The 20809-nt window shown below is 39.5% G+C and overlaps 1 protein-coding gene across 3 annotated transcripts in view; it reads left to right on the forward strand.

Moving 5' to 3' along the window:
• arvcfb (ARVCF delta catenin family member b) overlaps positions 1 to 20809 on the forward strand; it is a 346624-nt gene that overhangs the window by 219128 nt on the left and 106687 nt on the right. For all 3 annotated transcript variants that reach the window (XM_057831628.1, XM_057831631.1, XM_057831630.1), the window contains 2 exons: positions 646 to 804; positions 11780 to 12420. In XM_057831628.1, the coding sequence (XP_057687611.1) occupies positions 646 to 804; positions 11780 to 12420 (800 nt within the window). The remainder of the gene's footprint in view (positions 1 to 645; positions 805 to 11779; positions 12421 to 20809) is intronic.

Raw genomic sequence — 20809 nt, forward strand, 5'->3', positions numbered from 1 at the left:
TGCTAGATGATCCGCTGTTGCAGACAGCTCTTGTAACATTTAATTTTATGCATTTTAACGTTTGGTTACAGCCTTATTCAGAAAAGGGTAATGGCTGAAAGTATGTTTTGGTTGACCAAAATTTGACCTACACTTGACTAACCAACAGATAAGGCTTTGTGCATATTTTCTTGCTGCTTGTGCTCTCAAGGCCCTGCCAACGGACTTTTTCTGTTGCTGGACTCAGGAGAATACATACACTTGAAGTTCTATTGAGAGCGCATCTACTGTGCTGTTCTGGTAGAAGCGGATCAGGAACTTTGTAGATGTGGGTCATAAGGGGATCACACACTACGATGCACAGCGGGACCCACTATGGTTGACAGCAGGAGGGGGGAACATCTTGGCATTCAGTTTATATATGCTACGCTCTTATTTAATGCTCATGCTACTTGCTAATTTTATCTCACCAATTTTCAAAGTGTGTATTCAAAGAAGGAATAATAATATCATAAGTCTCTCTGGGTGATTCTTTTCAAAGCCAAGATTCAAATCTTGAGAAATAATACATCTGTTGATGTAGTGTTTTTTTTTCTTTCTCCTATGCCTTCTCATGCGAGCATTTCAAAAACAATCAACACCTGATTGAGTTCCCTCTTTGTGCAGGAGCAGAGCCCAAGCAACGCCACCTCTCTGTCCATGATGCAAGAGCCACCAGAAATGGTGGAGGAGACAGTCACCATAGAGGAGGACCCTGGAACACCTACTTCCCATGTTTCAGTTGTCACCTCTGATGATGGGACCACACGGCGAACTGAAACCAAGGTAAGACCCGAAGATTATGTTATCTTGCCTTCATAGACGGGTGATTTTTTTTTTTTCAGTGCAAATTGTATATACAGTGGTACCGTTATATCCTCCTGACTACCAGTAGTTCAAATTTGTCCTCTGTACAGGACATTTATAAACCTAAATATCTCCCACCCACTGCATCCAATTGAATTGATCATTCCTTTCGTGCTCTATAGAGGACATCCAGAGCTTTCCAATGATACCAAATGTGTAGGGGTGGGGTTTTGTTAACCTTTACTTTACCATGGAAGAAAATGGCTTCCGTCAATGCAAGCACATTTTATGGGAAGAGGAAAAGTAAGTGCTTAATACTTTTTATCGAACACATTTTGTCTTGAAATGTTGTTGGCGTTTTGTCTATAAGACTCTTAAGAACACATTTAAGTGTTGTTTCAGTTATTTCAAGTGTATTTTAGCAGAGTATTCAAGTGTTTAAAAAATGTCCTCGGTATCGGACATTCGAAGTACTTTTGTACATTTTACCCTTTCCCAAATGACAAGAAAGGTCATTCTCAGGAGCAGAGTGAATTTTACTGTAGATTGTTGATGGAAATTCAGACATTGAGTTATCTGATGAAGATGATGAATATCCACTATTTGACGCAGAAATAGAGGAAGATGATTCAGGGACCTCTGAGGAGGAAATTCAAGCAGAGCAGACCAGAAATCGGTTTTACAAATTGAGAAACTCCATCAAGCTTGTCAACGACCTTGATGTTTCAAATGAAGAAAAAACAAGTGATGTCTTGTGGACAATCAGGGCCCTCTTGACCAAACTACGGGAATGACGTCCGAGTCTGCCAAGAACAGGAAAATTGTGACAAGCAAATGGTTCCTTTGACTGATCGATGCCCAGTGTGCCAGTATGTACCGGGCAAACCAAACCCAAGTAGACTCAAGGTAAATATTTGTCTTTGGTGCACCAACTTGTCTAGTTTTGGATTTTGTGGTCTACCAAGGAAAGACAACCTTCACAGTTCCAGGAGGATAGAGCATTGGGGAACAAGCTGTTCTTCAATTGACATAGTCTGTTCTCAAGGCACCCACCTGTCCTTTGACAGGTACTTTACAACAATCAGCCTCCTTGACACCCTGATGACAAAAGGACTGACAGCGACTGGAACCCTCATGAATAACAGGGTTCCAAAAGACTGCAAGATCAGAGGGGATGAGCTCTTCAAAAAGAACTAAAAAGGGTCACCAGAGATGGTTGTGAGACAAAGCACATCTGAACTTGCTGTCATAAAATGGTTGGACAACAAGCCAGTGTTCATGGCATCATCTGCTTATGGGATTGAACATCAGGGCACACGCAGAAGATGGTCCAAGAAATAGAAAAGGTTTGTCCAAGTGTCAAGGCCACTGGATATTGCTGAGTAAAACACCAACATGGATGGTGTGGACTTGGTCAATTGAATGTAGAGTTTTTACAGGATGCCCGCTCAGACTTTTTTGACCTGGCAACTGCCAACTCATGGCTTCAGCATAAGAGTGACTGAGAGTGTCTGGTGAAGAAACCACAGAAGTTCCTTGACTTCAAAGTGCTCCTTGGTGAAGGATTAATTGCTCGAGCCCAAGCAGGACGTGCAGGAAGTGACAGTGAAGATGACTACACTCCCCCATGTCAAAAATGAAAACAACAGACAAATGCAGCTCTGAGACACTATGGTGCTGTGCATCTTTCAGAGATGGTGGATGAAATACATGCATCAAGGTGTCGCCGATCTGACTGCAACAGTAAAACATACAGTATGTTATGTGCTCCGAATGCAAGATTTCCTTTGTGTTACCAAGAAAGGGAATTGCTTTTGAAGTATCCTACCAAAAAACACAATAGAAGCAAAAGTGAAACAAAAGAAAAGGCATGATGGACAGTTATGTTTATGTTGAAGCCTTTGTCAAGTTGACTCTTCGATATTTTCTGTTGGACTAACTGTTTGACAATGAAGTTCTGTTTCCCCTTTATTGGGTTCCGATGTCCACTGTAGAGGACACATCAAAGCTTAAAAACAAAAGTAAAAATTTCAAAAATTTATTTTGCAGTATTCTAATTACTTCACATAGATTGGGGAATTTCAAAATAAATGTGATTGGACAACATTTTTTTCCCTGGTAGTCAGGAGGATATACAAAGTTAATTGTTTGCAGAACTTTGTAAGTCGAACTGGTTGTATGTCAAACAGGATTTTCCATTCCATTAATTCGTTCCACGAACCGAAAACCTACACTAAATCCATAATAAATGCTGCTGGTACGAATGCAAATAGCAAATACACAGAGCAAAACAAATACATTAATGAATAAAAATCAGAATAATAATATAATAATAGTAATAATTATAATATTACCTGTAATAAGGTAACGAATCGGGTTCTAATGTGGCGGATGTGTTTCGTGGTGTACCTGAACGCACTGCGTGACTGAATTGCCAGAGTGAGAGAGGACTTTTTACTTTCACTGTTCATGTTCAGCTGCAGTGGCAGCAGGCATGTTGTGTTGCACAAGTTCTAAAATAAATGATTAAAAACCTGACGAAGCTGGTGAATTTTTTTGGCGATGTAAAAATTACAGTGGGGCAAATAAGTATTTAGTCAACCACTAATTGTGCAAGTTCTCCCACTTGAAATTATTAGCGAGGCCTGTAATTGTCAACATGGGTAAACCTCAACCATGAGAGACAGAATGTGGGGAAAAACCCCCAGAAAATCATATTGTTTGATTTTTAAAGAATTTATTTGAAAATCATGGTGGAAAATAAGTATTTGGTCAATACCAAAAGTTCATCTCAACACTTTGTTATGTACCCTTTGTTGGCAATAGGGGATGCCAAATGTTTCCTGTAACTCTTCACAAGCTTTTCACACACTGTTGCTGGTATTTTGGCCCATTCCTCCATGCAGATCTCCTCTAGAGCAGTGATGTTTTGGGGTATGGTGTTCTTCGGATGCAATTCAGTATTCTTTCTCCTCAAAACACGAGAACCTGTGTTTTTACCAAAAAGTTCTATTTTGGTTTCATCTGACCATAACACATTCTCCCAGTCCTCTTCTGGATCATCCAAATGCTCTCTAGCGAACCGCAGACGGGACTGTACGTGTACTTTTCTTCAGCAGGGGGACACATCTGGCAGTGCAGGATTTGAGTCCCTGGCGGCGCATTGTGTTACTGATCGTAGCCTTTGTTACTGTGGTCCCAGCTCTCTGTAGGTCATTCACTAGGTCCCCCAGTGTAGTTCTGGGATTTTTGCTCACCGTTCTTGTTATCATTTTGACGATACGGGGTGAGATCTTGCATGGAGCCCCAGATCGAGGGTGGTCTTGTACGTCTTCCATTTTCTAATAATTGCTCCCACAGTTGATTTCTTCAGACCAAGCGTTTTACATATTGCAGATTCAGTCTTCCTAGCCTGGTGTAGGTCGACAATTTTGTCTCTGGTGTCCTTCGACAGCTTTTTGGTCTTGGCCATAGTGGAGTTTGGAATGTGACTGACTGAGGTTGTGGACAGGTGTCTTTTATACCGATAATGAGTTAAAACAGGTGCCATTAATACAGGTAATTAGTGGAGCCTCGTTAGAAGAAGTTAGACCTCTTTGAAAGCCAGAAATCTTGCTTGCTTGTAGGTGACCAAATACTTATTTTCTACTCTTAATTTGGAAATGAATTCTTTAAAAATCAAACAATGTGATTTTTTGTTTTTTTTCCCACATTCTGTCTCTCATGGTTGAGGTTTACCCATGTTGACAATTACAGGCCTCTCTAATCTTTTCAAGTTGGACAACTTGCACAATTCGTGGTTGACTAAATACTTATTTGCCCCACGGTATAATAATTGTCACCTTCACTTGTAAAGACTGGCAAACGGAGGTTGGAGGATGACAGTCGAGATCGTAGACATTCTACGGCCGTATTGTCGAACCAGTCCACGGACGTTCACACCACGCTCATATTTTTCTATCATTTCATTCTAAAATTCAATGGTAAGCCTCACCATTTTCCTTTTTTTTACCACCTGCACTAACATTCTTGGAACCCATGTTGATTCCTCTCACAAGAAAATCCGCCGTGCGCCCATCTTGCGTGAAAACAAAGAAACTGTGGCGCTGTCATAAATCGTTGGATTTCAAGCATGTCGTTGGATGTAGAAACAAATGTCGAGTCAGATTTTACGTCAGATGTCTAAAAGATTGCATGTCGAGGTACCACTGTATTCACAAATTGGCAAAACTTGCGTTTTCTTGTATTGCAATATCTGGTCCTTTTCTCAGGGGTGTTTAAAAAAAGCTGACCTTCCAAATTTAAGTGACTCAGACGGTGGAAACAAAGCATTTGTCAACTGTGGTCACGGATTCATGTTGCTCCATTGATTTTGAGTGACAGTCTTTCTCCATTTAATCTTGATTCTAAATTTTGTACATTCAGTCAGCTGCTCGAGTTGGCTAATAGAAGAGTGGCAAACACTGCTTGGTGATCCCACTCAGTAGAAAGTGTAATTAGGAAGCCTGGTCTAATCCCTCGTTAGGGAGGCCTAATGCCATCCAGTGTGTTTACTGTGAGGGGACCAGCCACGCACACTCACATGATTTTATGTAGTCACAAGTTGAACTTTGTAGGGATCCTCTGTGCAGTAAAACACTAATCAAAAACTATGCCGGTGAGCAAGGGAACAGGAAGGACATATTGTAAAAGGGGCAAACATCCCTGGGAGCAGAAGTGGAGTTTTGTTTGGAAGTCACTTTAAGGAGAAAACCAGATAAGAAGCAAAAGCATCTCTCTAGTTGCAAATAGATTGAGACATAATCCGCAGAAACCTGCCACTTGTCATCCCAAGTTCCCTCTTTAAACTTTTCAGATATTTTCTTTCCTACAGGAGAACTTTGTTTTGACAGTGACACATTTATATTTATATAAGATTACACAGTCAGAAGCACACTTTTGTGTTTTTTTTTTGTTTTGTTTTTTTGACATTATGAATATTTCCTACATGAGACAGACTATAGATGAAACAAAAAATATCTACAGTATTTAACTGTAACACATCCTTTGTGTGCATCCTTGGAAACTGTATATAATGTTTCATCTATTTACAATTGTGTTGTATTTTTTGCTATACAGCACTCATACAACTTCCTTCAATTGTCCGGGATTTACGCATTTATTTACAAGAATTTTCAACTTAAAAAGCTCTTTGTTTTATGATGGCGGCCATGTTGGATTTTGTATCCATACACAATAGCGTAACTTTACATTCAAATAATCAGTTAATTTTCAACAATAGCTTAACTTTACATTCAAATGATCAGTTAATTTTCAGCCAACTGCCCGTTTTTAGGCCAAAAACTAGTAATTTAGACGTTTCTGCATCCATACAAAAAGAATTTGGCTTTTACATATTTTATTTTATGTAACATTTCAATCTTAAAATGATGTGGGCCAGATAGCCGGCAAGACGTGCTACGGGCAATAGTGACATTGGAATTCAACCTAAATATGTTATGATTGTATATAGAAAAATGCAAAATTTGCTTTTGTGAGTGTGCGCGCTTTCCTTAAGTACTATGTTTTCGGATGTGAAAATTGAGTGATTTATTAGCTATAACCTTATGTCAAAATTGCACTAAATTAAAAAAAAAAAAAATTAAGTCGCTATTTCGGGCAAAAACATATATGTTAAATATTGCTATTGATTCTGAAAATTTAGGTGATTATCTCTGGAGTTGGTGATTTTTGTGCATCTAGCATAAAATCTGAGAATTTTATAGCCATTTCAAGTTTGTTATACTTACTTACATATAGTTATTGAAAAAAAATAATTAGGATTTTAATAAGGAACAACTTTAGAATTTTTTGATGCCTCTGCTCATGGAGACTCATATATGCCTAATGGATTTTTGGTTTTTAAAATATTTGAATTTTAAACTATTGAAAAAAGGCCCCCTATGGAGGGCCCCATGCCCTATTACCCCTCAACTGATAGTAAAGTCTATGGTCCATGTACTGTATGTGTGTGACGGCACATGTTCAATGATTCCACCAAGCAGACACTTAGGGGCTTTTTACATGGCGACTCTCCGAGAATACGAAAAATTTCAAATTTGCATTTGCGTCTCCATTCGAACAATGTCGCAGTTCCGCATGAAAACGATGTAGTATTCATGCCAGGCCCTAGGGGGCAGTGCAGATTTACAGGGCGACAGAGAATGATGCACTTTGACCCCACCAAGCTCCCTCAGCCCGGAAAAAAATATGCCAGCGCACTCGACGAAATGGCATTTTTCTTTTGTTCAAAAAGGCACAAAAAGTGAAACATTCAACATATTTAATTTAAAAATATTATTAAAACAGTCAATTAAAACCGACATTCCGCCATATTTGCTGTTTTTAATGTTTAGTAGCACCGCTGCGAACACCCAATGTGACGTGTACGAGTGCTGACGTTAATGGTGCGGTCTCGCGCAGCGGGTGCCTTTGATATGCATGCCGAGGAAGCCCCCTCAATCCCCCGCAATCGGATTCTTCCACTTTGGAGGCAGGATTCCGAATTTTTTGTCTTCGCCCTCCGTCTTCGCCGACACCATATGCACGCGAGGCGAATCCACTACTCAGTCATTGCGTCTTTGTGTCGCAGAGTCACCATGTAAACTGCCCCTTACAATTGAATGTCAGTGAGATTAGATTAAACTCTCAGTTAGAGCAATAAGAACTGCATTCCTGTTCTTTCCTCTGTAAACCACCCTTTTTTACTGCCAGTAAGAAAAAGGAGACAAGTATCGGAGGACTAAATTATTTTTCCTAAAATATGATGGTGTAATGATAAATTGCTTAAAACAAACAAACAAAAAAACAGACACATCACACCCAAATGCATACACAGATTAAAAAATAAATAACTTTCTAATCAATTACGTTTGGAAACGAAACTATTATACTGTAGTTGACAGAAACTCAAACGTCCCTTTAACTCTAGGTGACCAAGGTGGTAAAAACAGTTACCCTCTGCACCTTTCATCCTGTAAGAGTGACTGAGAGCCTGGTAGTGGAGTCCAGGCCTGCCACCAGAACACCAACACCAGTCCCCATCTTCACCAATGCTCCATCTGACACAGAGCCAGTAAAGAATGCCAAACCCTGTGTGATTTCTGTTGTGCATTTTGCTACCCTTGCCTGGTCCACTAAGCATGTTTTGTGATTAAACTAACAAAACCTTATCCTATCACACTGCGCCTGTTTAGCCACCCAAAATACTCTGTGCCAAGGAGGTAGTGAAACATTTTACAGTGCTTTAAAGTGGACCTTTTAATGCCTTTCCTTCACTTTAGTCTGTTTGTAAACCATAATGGCATGCGTTTACTTTTGAATCTTTTACTGCACATTTCAGATTCTCCTAATAGAAATGATAGTTGTAATTTGTACTGTATATGCGAGTTTTTCTTCGCACTTCAAGATCTCCATTGAATGTTTAATAACTTGGATTGTTTGTGAACTTAATCGTACAGTGGTACCTCAACATACGATCTTTTCGACATCCGACGTAAAATTTGACTCTCTATTTATTTCTACATCTGACGACATGTTCGAAATACGATTTATGACAGCGCTGCAGTTTTTGTTTTCCCGCAAGACGGACGCAAGGCGACTTTTCTTGTGAGAGAAATCAACATGGGTTCCAAGAATGTTAGTGCAGGTGGTGAAAAACGAAAAGCTGAGGCTTACCATTGAAATGAAGATGGAAATGATAGAAAAACATGAGCGTGGTGCGCGCATCCATGAACTGGCTAGACAATACGGTCGTAGAATGCTTACGATCTCGACGGTCCACCTCCGACCTCCGTTCGCCAGTCTTTATCAGTTAAAGTGACAATTATTATTGTGGTAGCATCGCCAAAAAATACATTTTAATCATTTATTTCAGAACTTGTGCAACACAACATGCCTACTGCCCAAAATGAAAGTAACAAGCCCCTCTCTCACTCTGTCAAGTCAGCCACACCACGCAAAACACATCCGCCACATTAAAACCCGATTCGTTACATTATTACAGGTATTATTATTACTATTATTCTATTATTATTCCAATTTTATTCATAATTTATTTGTTTTGCTGTGTGTAATTGCTATTTGCAATATTACCAGCAGCATTTATGAAGGATTTAGTGTTGGTTTTCGGGCTTTGGAACGAATTAATGGAATTAGAACGTATTCTTATGGGAAAATCCTGCTCGACATACGACCATTTCTACTTACAAACAAGGTCCTGGAACGAATTAACTTTTGTATGTAGAGTTATCACTGTACTTGAAATAGTTTTTAAGTCCTGTGGTGCAACTGTGTGTTACAGCCTTGCAAACGGGCTAAAGGTCTGTGCTAGCATTGTATTATACTGTAAATGCTATCGGACTGCTAGGGATTTTTTTTTTTTTCAATCCGATATTGATGTTTCAAAAATAAATCATATTACAATTAGCTTACCATGAATAAGACTGATGTTTGAAGTGAAAGCAATCAGACAATCAGACAAACAGTCAGAGCTGAATGCTGAAATAATTGAAACATTTCAGTCCATTATCTGTTAAATACAGGGGTTGGACAAAATATTGGAAGCACTTAACATTTTGGCATCATAATCATTAAGCGTGGAACGGTACATGTATTGGTATTGAACCGTTTCGGTACTTGGTGTTTGGTTCGGAACGGAGGCGTACCGAACGAGTTTCTGACGTCATGTAACCCTTACTTTTCGAGGCTGTGAGTCGATCGGGTTACAGTTTCTTTGTGTAGATTGTATTTACTCCGTCTTCTCTACTATAATGAGGACCAACACGGTAGGACAGCAAGAAACGTCAACGGCGCGACAACGTGGCCGCCGCGAGGACGCAGTGAAACGCGGCCGTTAAAGTCAATCAGCCAATGCACACCAGTCCCAGAAGCGGCTCAACGCGATGCACGCGAAAAGAACTGCAGAGTTTATTATTTGACGCGAGACGCGGCCCTCCTGCGTCAATACTACTAGCTAGCAGACCGGGCAGACCGGAAGTCACTCGTGTGAAAATACGGTGGATCCGGTCGATTTTCAAACTAATATGCAATTGTAACTCACTTTTTGAGTCAATCAGATCTCTTGAGTGGAAGATCGGGGCACAGTTGACTTGTCTTTGTTGATTTGCAGTTGTTCTAACTGCTATAATAATAACAAACACGGCCCCGTGTTCAATACAAAACCCTCCTACCACAACAAAACAGGTAGGAACTAATATTCACATAGGAACTAAAGTTATACAACATAAAATATACAATATAAATGAATACTACATCACATTTGTAAAATACAAACACATAATAAAATAAATAATAGCCCATTTAAATAAAATAAATTGAAATGAGCTAAAACACCTGTAATTAAATAATAATAATACACAGATCCTGCTTACACAATTAAATTTATGAATTTCTGTGTGGCGCTTAACTTGAGAAAATCCACCAATAAAGCTTTTGAAAACCGTTCATAAGAAAAAAAAAAATCATTGAGACATTTCATTTGTAAATGTTAAAATGTTTGTCATTGGGATTGCTTTTCTCTTTAGCACATGACTTCTTTTTTCTTCTTTCTTTCAGAAAGAAAGCTGACCAATAGGTGGGGTCTGAAAGGCAAATTGTTGTTGGATTATTATCTTTAAATACCTGCTACTTTTTGAGCAGAATTCTAGCTTTGTATAGGCTACTGTTCCTATTGTTGAAAGCACAAAAGTGTGTGATAAACAACTAGCACATTTATATTTTGCATTTTGTTTTCTTACTGTACCGAAAATGAACCGAACCGTGACCTCAAAACCGAGGTACGTACCGAACCGAGATTTTTGTGTACCGTTACACCCCTAATAATCATTGAACATAATTGTTAAATAATAGCATGAGAAACATTCTAATGAAGGTGAGCATCTCGTATGGCCGGCACAATCCTCAGACCTTAACATTATTGAGCATTTATGTTCAGTTTTAGAGAGTCGATTAAGACGTTAATTTCCACTGTCGTCGTCTCTAAAAGAGTTAGAGGTTATTCTAACTGAAGAATGGCTTAAAATTACTTTAGAAACAATTCACAAGTTGTATGAATCAATACCTCGGATAATTGAGGCTGTAATTGCCGCAAAAGGTGGACCTTCACCATATTAAATTAGTTTTTGTTGATTTTTTATGGTGTTTCCATTATTTTGTCCAACCCCTGTATATTCCCACATGTAAAGAAGGAATTACTCAAAAACCCAATCAGGTGCTAAATGAATGCATCAGAATAGAACTGCTGCAGAGAACAATTCATTTTAACATTAATTCATGTGGAGATTATTTAATAGCCAGGAATGGAATAGAATTGATTATCGATCACAACATTATTTACTGGGGAACGAATTGATTTTGTATCCTTAATAACACAGAACATAAGGGGGTTTTGCTCTGTCTTCGAGAATCAAAGAAGGATTCATTCTGCAGCTTTGAGACGAAGTGTCTGTGAGAGATAGCTACATGACGGTTTGTTTGTCACGGTACTACAGCTCTGAATAACATTCTGGCTGTGATGCGATGAAGGACTGAAGGTCTTTCTCGTGCTGCTGTAACAATAAGATGTTTAATCACATTTGAAGGCCAGAACCAAACTAATGTATACGGTTACTGTGTTGATGTCAGCTGTGATTCTTTTCTAGTTATATTAGTCAGTCAGAATTAGTTTTTAAAGCGTGTGTACTGAATTTTTTTAATTTAATGATTTCATAACATGTACACCAGGATTAATCCACCCTCTCTTTTTGCATGGTATTCCACAGGTGTCTAAAAACATATGTGCTAATAAGGGGTGCATGGTTTTCATTGTATCTAATGCTAGACAATAACTATCATGTTGCTAGTATGCAAAATGATTGTACAAATGTTTGACAGGTTTGTCTGAATTCCTCTGCAGGTGACAAAAATGGTGAAGACCGTAACTACACGAACTGTGCGTCAAGTTCCTCTTGGCCCCGATGGCTTGCCAATACCAGAGGGCTCATCCCCATTGGGAAACTACACCGACTCAATTGACCGACGCTACATGAAGAATGGTGGTGATCGCTTCATCACACCTCAAGCTTCGTCCACCTTGACACGTTCCTACAACAATTCTTTCAATGATTCTTATGGTGAGACGCCAGAGAGTCAGTACATTCGACACTATGGTCTACATGACGGCTACCCCGATTTGACGGACAACTATGGAAGCCTGTCCCGAGGCATCAACTTCCGTCCACCTCGCTACCCCTACATGCCCAATAGCTACCGGCCAGAGAACAGCTACACACTGCCTATTCGCAAGGATGACTATGGCCATGTGGCCCAACCCCAGGTGCCTATGGGTAGCAGCACTGTGGACCTGAATCGTTCTCAGCCTGAGCGCTTTCAAGCCGAACCATATGGCCTGGAAGATGATCGCCGCAGCTTCGGCCCTGAGGACGAGGAACCATATGAGCTGGAGCCTGATTATTCCACTGCTAACCGACGCACACTAAAAGGGGCCAACCGGGGTCGCACCCACCGGGAACCACTTCGCAACGGGCCCAGAGTCAGGTGAGGACAAATGCATTATGTGGATGTGGTTGGCTGATTTTTGTCTAATGATTAAAATATTATAGATGCATCAATTCCTGGGCTCCACTGAGTTAACTACAGTAATTGATCAATCTGGATAAGGAGCTTTCTGCAGCATGAATGTTATATTAAAAACAAAAAATCATTTATGTTAATTTTTAATCACAAAAAGTTGCTATTTTAACAGTGGAGTGTGACGTGGAGTCTGTAACCACTGTACTGTAGACAAAAGTGTTTGGCCACATGATTAATGCACACAGAAGAAATGGGAAAAATACCTTGTTATATTTTGCAACTACTATGACCAGTGTTGTCACAGATTACTTGGAATAGTAATTTAATTACTGATTACACCCCAAAAAGTAATCTAGTTGCTTTTCAAGGATTTTTATTGTCTCATTAGTTCACATTTACATGTTAATGGTGAGAAAATAGATCTCAGGTCCCGTTTTGAAAGCCAATATAAATGCAAAGTGAGTATAAAAGAGCAAAATTGTAAGGTGCAAGATACAACAAGCAAGACAGACAACAACAATGATGAAGAGAAGTATAAAAATATGTAACTACTAAAACAATTTAGCAGTTGGCTGACCTGGGCTTGTTAGGTGCTAAAATGTACGAGAGGTATATAGATATGATCATAAGTGATGTGATTGTCTTTTAAAGCTAGTCCAGTTATATTGGGGGGGGGGGGTCTTCAGAGCACGGCAAGATTTCAACAGTCTGACAGCTTCAGGGCTTTAATAATTACTTTATTATCAAAATACCGTATTTTTCGGACTAGAAGTCACACCTGAGTATAAGTAGCACCAGCCATAAAATGCCTAACCAAGAGGAAAAAACATATAAATCGCACCGGAGTATAAGTCGCATTTTGGGAGGAAATTTACTTGATAAAATCCAATAAATAGAACAGATGTCATCTTGAAAGGTAATTTAAAATGAAAATACAATACAGAACAGCATGCTGAATAAATGTACAGTATGATAATGTTAAATGATGCATGAACAACGAAATGCGAACGTGGCCGGTCTGTTAACGTAACATAGCTATTAAGAGTTATTCAGATAATTGTAGCATAAGGAACATGCTAACAAATTTACCAAACCATCAGTGTCACTCCAAAACACCAAAATAACATGTGACATGATATAATAATGTGCCAATAATTTCACAAGGAAGTCCCTCCAGAGTATAAGTCGCACCCCCAGCCAAACTATGAAAAAAAAAAACTGCGACTTATTGTCCGAAAAATGCGGTAAGTTACTCTAAAAGTAATTCATTGGTTACTTTTTACCAATTTTTCTCCCTTTGCTGCCTCAACATACAAATGACGAGATAAAAATGTAATCGCATGTAATTGACTTTCCGATAATTGAATTTAAAGGGGAAGATCAGAATTTTTCACTTATGGCTTAATCTTCGAGTTAGCGGGGTTAAATTAGTCGATAGAGACTTGCGGCATCTTAGCCACCCTGGCGCCCTGAAACTAAGAAATAACTGACAAACTGCATGTAATTTTTTAAAATCAAGTGCACCGACTAATTAAACCCCTGCTAACTCGAAGATTAAGCATAATGTAAAAAAAAAAAAAATCTGAATTTCACGTTAGCACATCTCCTACAGGTGGCTTCACTTGGCTCGCATGTGCACCCGCCATCCTCACGTCTTTCTCAGTCCCAAAACAATTGGCGCATGTGACTCGAGACCAAAGCAGAAAGTAACTATGAACGGTTACCATGGAAACGAACACGTCGTCGGAAGTTTTAAAACATTTTCTATTCACGTTATGATGAGGCAATAACAAAATAGTAGCGCACAGACACTACAGAAAGCAACTTTAATCAAATTACTGATTTGGAAAGATGAAAGCGTTACATTACTCGTTACTGAAAGAAAGTAATCAGATTACAATAACGATACCCGCGGGTTATTAAAAGTATTAAAAAAGCATTGAATTTAGTTTTCCATTATTAAAGGTATCAAAAGTATTAAATTAGCTGTCGTAAGTCTGGAATTTTTTCACCGTGGTTTTAATTTTGAAGAACATCTCAGTGCAACCTAAATTATATCCGTGACTAAGTTTTTTTTTTTTTTTTAAAATCCATAACGAAGATGACGCGTAGAATTTTTACGATGCACTGCACTACAAATCATAATGCACCTCGTGCGTGCGCGCTGTTAGCATCATTAGCATCAACATCACAACAGCAGGCAATCGCACAGTACTGTGTGCTAACGCAAGGAACTGCTCAGATGCCTTAGTTGTTAGGTTCGACGAAAGCCTCAACAAGACAACCAAGTCCAAACAGTTGGACCAGCGTGTGAGGTATTGGATCGGCGACCAAGTCGCATCCAGATACTTTGGGTCGCAGTTTATGGGTCATGCGAAGGCAGTGGACCTGCTTAACATTTCAAAGTAAGTTGCCAATTTCTCCAATTAAAATGTGTTAGATGCAATAATGTATTACTGCACGGTTTGCCTTTCGAATGAATGTGAATTTCTTAGTTTTAACTCAAGAGTTAGCCATGTTCAATGGGGTATTGGCAGGTGAACTAGCCTTAGCATGGATAAACCGGAGTCGTAGATCCACCATCACCCTCAGATACACAGCACGGTTGACACTATTATTGGAATGAGTGCGAGGTAACGTTGATCTGAATAACATGGCATGGTGATAGGCAAATTATAATGTAGGTGATAGTCAAACACCTCCTGGTATGTTTAAATGTTTTTCTTGATTGAATAAGAGTATGGATTTTCTCTATCTGATCAAAAGAAATGTCTTCAATAGCTAACAAAGGATTAACATGTGTTTTGTATACTTGTAATGTGATTAGAAAAAAACAATTACCAAGGGAAATGGTCATGTGTAGCTTTTTTATTTTGTGGTAATTAATGGTAAACTACTGCCATTTAGTGGCTGTTTTTTTAAACTTTCACTGCCAATTGCAAGATTTTCCTAAGCACTTTACAGTTAAGGCAGTGCTTCTCAATTATTTTCTGTCACGCCCCCCCAAGGAAGACGTAAATGTTTCGCGCCCCCCCAAACTCTCTGCCGCCACTGTAAATAGTATCATTTGTCTATAAAATTACTATTGTAAATACGCATCTGCCTAACATTGTGTCCTTTTTTTCTAATAAAGAAAAAAAGTAACATAGATCAAGTTATAATAAAGTATAACTTTATTAACATTGTTTTGTTTGTAACAGAGAATACTTGACGTGCATCAATTTGCCTGAATTAAAAAAAAAAAAAAATCACATCCAAACTAAAAAATACACTCAAGGTACTGTGCCTTGCAAAAGTATTCGGCCCCCTTGAACCTTGCAACCTTTCGCCACATTTCAGGCTTCAAACATAAAGATATAAAATTTTAATTTTTTGTCAAGAATCAACAACAAGTGGAACACAATCGTGAAGTGGAACAAAATTTATTGGATAATTTAAACTTTTTTAACAAATAAACTGAAAAGTGGGGCGTGCAATATTATTCGGCCCCCTTGCGTTAATACTTTGTAGCGCCACCTTTTTCTCCAATTACAGCTGCAAGTCGCTTGGGGTATGTTTCTATCAGTTTTGCACATCGAGAGACTGACATTCTTGCCCATTCTTCCTTGCAAAACAGCTCGAGCTCAGTGAGGTTGGATGGAGAGTGTTTGTGAACAGCAGTCTTCAGCTCTTTCCACAGATTCTCGATTGGATTCAGGTCTGGACTTTATGCCTTGGCCATTCTAACACCTGGATACGTCTATTTTTGAACCATTCCATTGTAGATTTGGCTTTATGTTTTGGATCATTGTCCTGTTGGAAGATAAATCTCCGTCCCAGTCTCAGGTCTTGTGCAGATACCAACAGGTTTTCTTCCAGAATGTTCCTGTATTTGGCTGCATCCATCTTCCCGTCAATTTTAACCATCTTCCCTGTCCCTGCTGAAGAAAAGCAGGCCCAAACCATGATGCTGCCACCACCATGTTTGACAGTGGGGATGGTGTGCTCAGGGTGATGAGCTGTGTTGCTTTTACGCCAAACATATCGTTTTGCATTGTGGCCAAAAAGTTCAGTTTTGGTTTCATCTGACCAGAGCACCTTCTTCCACATGTTTGGTGTGTCTCCCAGGTGGCTTGTGGCAAACTTTAAACGAGACTTTTTATGGATATCTTTATGGCTTTCTTCTTGCCACTCTTCCATAAAGGCCAGATTTGTGCAGTGTACGATTGATTGTTGTCCTATGGACAGACTCTCCCACCTCAGCTGTAGATCTCTGCAGTTCATCCAGAGTGATCATGGGCCTCTTGGCTGCATCTCTGATCAGTTTTCTCCTTGTTTGAGAAGAAAGTTTGGAAGGACGGCCGGGTCTTGGTAGATTTGCAGTGGTCTGATGCTCCTTCCATTTCAATATGATGGCTTGCACAGTGCTCCTTGAGATGTTTAAAGCTTGGGAAATCTTTTTGTATCCAAATCCGGCTTTAAACCTCTCCACAACAGTATCTCGGACCTGCCTGGTGTGTTCCTTGGTTTTCATAATGCTCTCTGCACTTTAAACAGAACCCTGAGACTATCACAGAGCAGGTGCATTCATACGGAGACTTGATTACACACAGGTGGATTCTATTTATCATCATCGGTCATTTAGGACAACATTGGATCATTCAGAGATCCTCACTGAACTTCTGGAGTGAGTTTGCTGCACTGAAAGTAAAGGGGCCGAATAATATTGCACGGCCCTCTTTTCAGTTTTTTATTTGTTAAAAAAGTTTAAATTATCCAATAAATGTTGTTCCACTTCACGATTGTGTCCCAATTGTTGTTGATTCTTGACAAAAAAATTAAATTTCATATCTTTATGTTTGAAGCCTGAAATGTGGCGAAAGGTTGCAAGATTCAAGGGGGCCGAATACTTTTGCAAGGCACTGTACATTTTTGACCATTTGATACAGAAAAATGAAATGTAATAAAATCAGTAAATAATACCAAATTAAAATTGATTAGAAACATTCACTCATGAGGACAATGTGCCAAAAAATTTGACCGAATAAACAAATCTGAATAAGGGGGGGGTGTCCTTGGACAGGACAGTTTTTATTTTTGCTGCTCACAGTATTTACCTCCTTTGCAATGGTGTGGAGTTATTTTGCAATTAGCATGCTAACAATTCTCACTGGCTTACTGATATAACACTGACAAAGCAGGACGATTGTTGGCAATATTCGGCACGTTTTCACTGAAAAAATCAAGCGGCTTAACAATGAGATTGGGGTCTAATGTCTTTAAGTGGCGTCTTAATTGATTTGGCTTCTTGCTGTCTGCTATAATTATTTTTAGACACAGTAAACAGTGGTCTTTCATCATCACCCACTGTATTAAAAGTCAAAGCTAAAAGGCAAACGGCACGAAAAAAGCGCATTAACGGCGGCCGAGGTAGAACCGTAGGTGAGGGCAGTCGTCGTGACGATCCCAAGCCGAAAATGGCACTTCTCGGGCGGCGACGTGAGAACCGGACAAGACAGTGGGTCGCTGCGTGAGTGAGTCCGGTCGGAAAACGGCTTAGCAAAAACGGCGGTGGCACACTGCTCTTCATGTCTGTTGTCTGTGTGTGCTGAGTGCTCTTCCTTAGTTCAAAAATACTGCGCGCACTCTGAAAATGAGAGCGCCACTGCCACCTACTGAGTGGATGTGCAAGTACACTTTATTCCAGTACGGTAAAAAAAAAAAAAAAAAAAACATGTTCCCCGATGTCACATGCGCCCCCCCCTGGCATTGCTCTGCGCCCCCCCAGGGGGGCGCGCCCCACTATTTGAGAAGTACTGAGTTAAGGTGACCAACTTGACAATCACCAACCTACCACCTTGACTAGGTCCTCTTCAAAGGGAAACCTGTTGTATTGCAAATGTAATTTCTGAAGTTGCTTTACAAAAATAGTGTAAAATCCATTTTATCCTGGGACCTTATACTTAAATGTGTTTTAATTGTATCTTCAGTAGATGTGCATTCTTTTGTCAAACACACTTAGTAATTTAGGTTAAATTTGATGTTCAGTGCTTTATTTTTTTTTAATATGATTCAATATTATCTAAATAATGGGTGCGAGAAAAGTATTAATTTTCAGTTGAAATGGCGTTAAAAAAGGTCTTAAAAGTCTTGAATTTAGATTCATCAATCCTGGGGGGACCCTGAATAAGCGTGTTAGAGACAACACTGACTCTGATGACTTTCACCTGACTTGAGAGTGGAAGCCCTTTGAGTATGGTTTGTTGGAATTGTTTTATTCATCCAGAAGCATATCACTTATGTTTGACCTGACAGAAGGCCTGATGACTCACTAAGTTTGTTTATTTCGCCCTCTACATTTGAGGCCTTATATCACCGTTCTGGAAAGGCTTGCACGCATTTATGGGCATTGCTTCACTTTATACGTTCATGCTGGAAGAGATATTGGCCATCCGGAAACTGGTCCTATAAATTTGGGAGTTATGCCAAATTCTTGATGAAAGGAATAATTAAGATTTGGTCAGAAATTTGTAGTCTAACAGCTGGCTGCGGTTGGTACCAGTCTTTGGGCCATTTGTGAGCGGATCACACACAGACTAAACCAAATGCATTTTATTGATAATCAAAGTCTGAAATACTACAAAACCTCTTTAATGGCTTACAATAAAAAGGGAAGCCTACAAGCTAGCAAAAATAGGTTCAAATAACTAACATCTTTGAAAAGCTTCTCGCAATGAGGAAAAGAGCAAATGATGAGAGAGGAGAGACTACAAGTTCTGAGAAAAAAAAGCTGCACTAAAGAGCTAAAAGACGCAGGCCTACTTTATATCCTGGTTTACTCGTACAGCAGGCCTGTACGCTAAGCTTTTTCATCAGGAGCACACGTACTCGCAAAATAAAAAATTTTGGAGCACAGAAAAAAAAATAGGAGCACAATTTTTTATAGCTTATAGTGCACTTTATAAACATCAAATAATGTACACATACATGCACTATGTTGGTATCTCAAGACAAAAAAAACATCATCCCATGTCTTATAGTCAAGTCACCTAGCACGCCCGGGCTGAATTCATCTAGCGATCTATTGCAAGTTTGGTCAAACTCCTCTAGACTAGCCCCTCCAGAGTGATCCTCATTAGGTCCTCTGTTGTAGATACTGCCAGGCTGCTTCTTTTGGAGCTCTTAATCCTACAGTGGTATAAAAAATATCTGAACCTTTCGGAATTTCTAACATTTCTGCTTAAAATCACCATCAAATTTGATCTGATCTTTGTCAAGATTACACAGGTCTAAAAACAGTGTCTGCTTTAACTAAAACCACCCAACAATTTATAGGTTTTCATATTTTAATGATGATACCATGCAAACAATGACAGAAGGGGGAAAAATAACTACGTGAACCCTCTGCCTAAGGAAACTTAAAGAGCAATTGAAACCAATTTTTACCAAACAATTTAAGTCGGATATGTGCCCAATCTCTGATGAGTGGTTTACAGCTTCCCTGCCCACTAGAAAACGCACACCTGGTAAGAATTGTCTTGATGAGAAGCATTGTCTGATGTGCATCATGGCTCGGTGAAAAGAGCTGTCTGAAGACCTGCGATCAAGTATTTTTGATTTGTATAAAGCTGGGAAAGGAAACAAAGCCATCTTTAAAAGTCTGGATGTTCATCAATCGACAGTCAGAGAAGTTGTCTGACAAGCACTGTTACTTCTCTCCCAAAGAGTGGCCGTCCACCAAAGATGACGCCAAGAGTTCAGCGCAGAGGTAAAAAAGAACCCTAGAGTGTCTGCTAAAGACTTGCAGAAATCACTGGCACAGTCCAATATCTCTGTGCACACATCAACTAGATGTAAAGCTATGGCCAAGAATGGTGTTCATGGGAGGACTCCACGGAGGAAGCCACTGCTGTCTAAAAAAACGTTGTTGCTTGTTTAATGTTCGTAAAAAGGCACTTGGAGACTCCACAGACGTTTTGACAAAATATTTTGTGGACTGATGAAACCAAAGTTGAATTGTTTGGGAGTAACACACAACGCCATGTGTGGAGGAAAAATGGAACAGCTCACCAACATCAACACCTCATCCCCATCAGGAAAGATGGTGGCGGTAGCATCATGATTTGGGGTTGTTTTGCTGCCTCAGTGCCTGGGCAACTTGCAATCATTAATGGAAGAATGTATAGAAAAGTTTATCAGGATGTTTTGCAGGAAAACCTGAGGCCGTCTGTCAGACAGTTGAAGCTAAAAAGAGGATGGATGCTGCAACAAGACAATGATCCAAAACACAGAAGTAAATCAACTTCAAAGTGGTTTCAGAAGGACAAAATACACGTTCTGGAGTGGCCAAGTCAAAGTCCAGACTTGAACCCCA

Source organism: Corythoichthys intestinalis, chromosome 3 (genome assembly GCF_030265065.1).
Source record: "Corythoichthys intestinalis isolate RoL2023-P3 chromosome 3, ASM3026506v1, whole genome shotgun sequence".
Classification (NCBI taxonomy): domain Eukaryota; kingdom Metazoa; phylum Chordata; class Actinopteri; order Syngnathiformes; family Syngnathidae; genus Corythoichthys; species Corythoichthys intestinalis.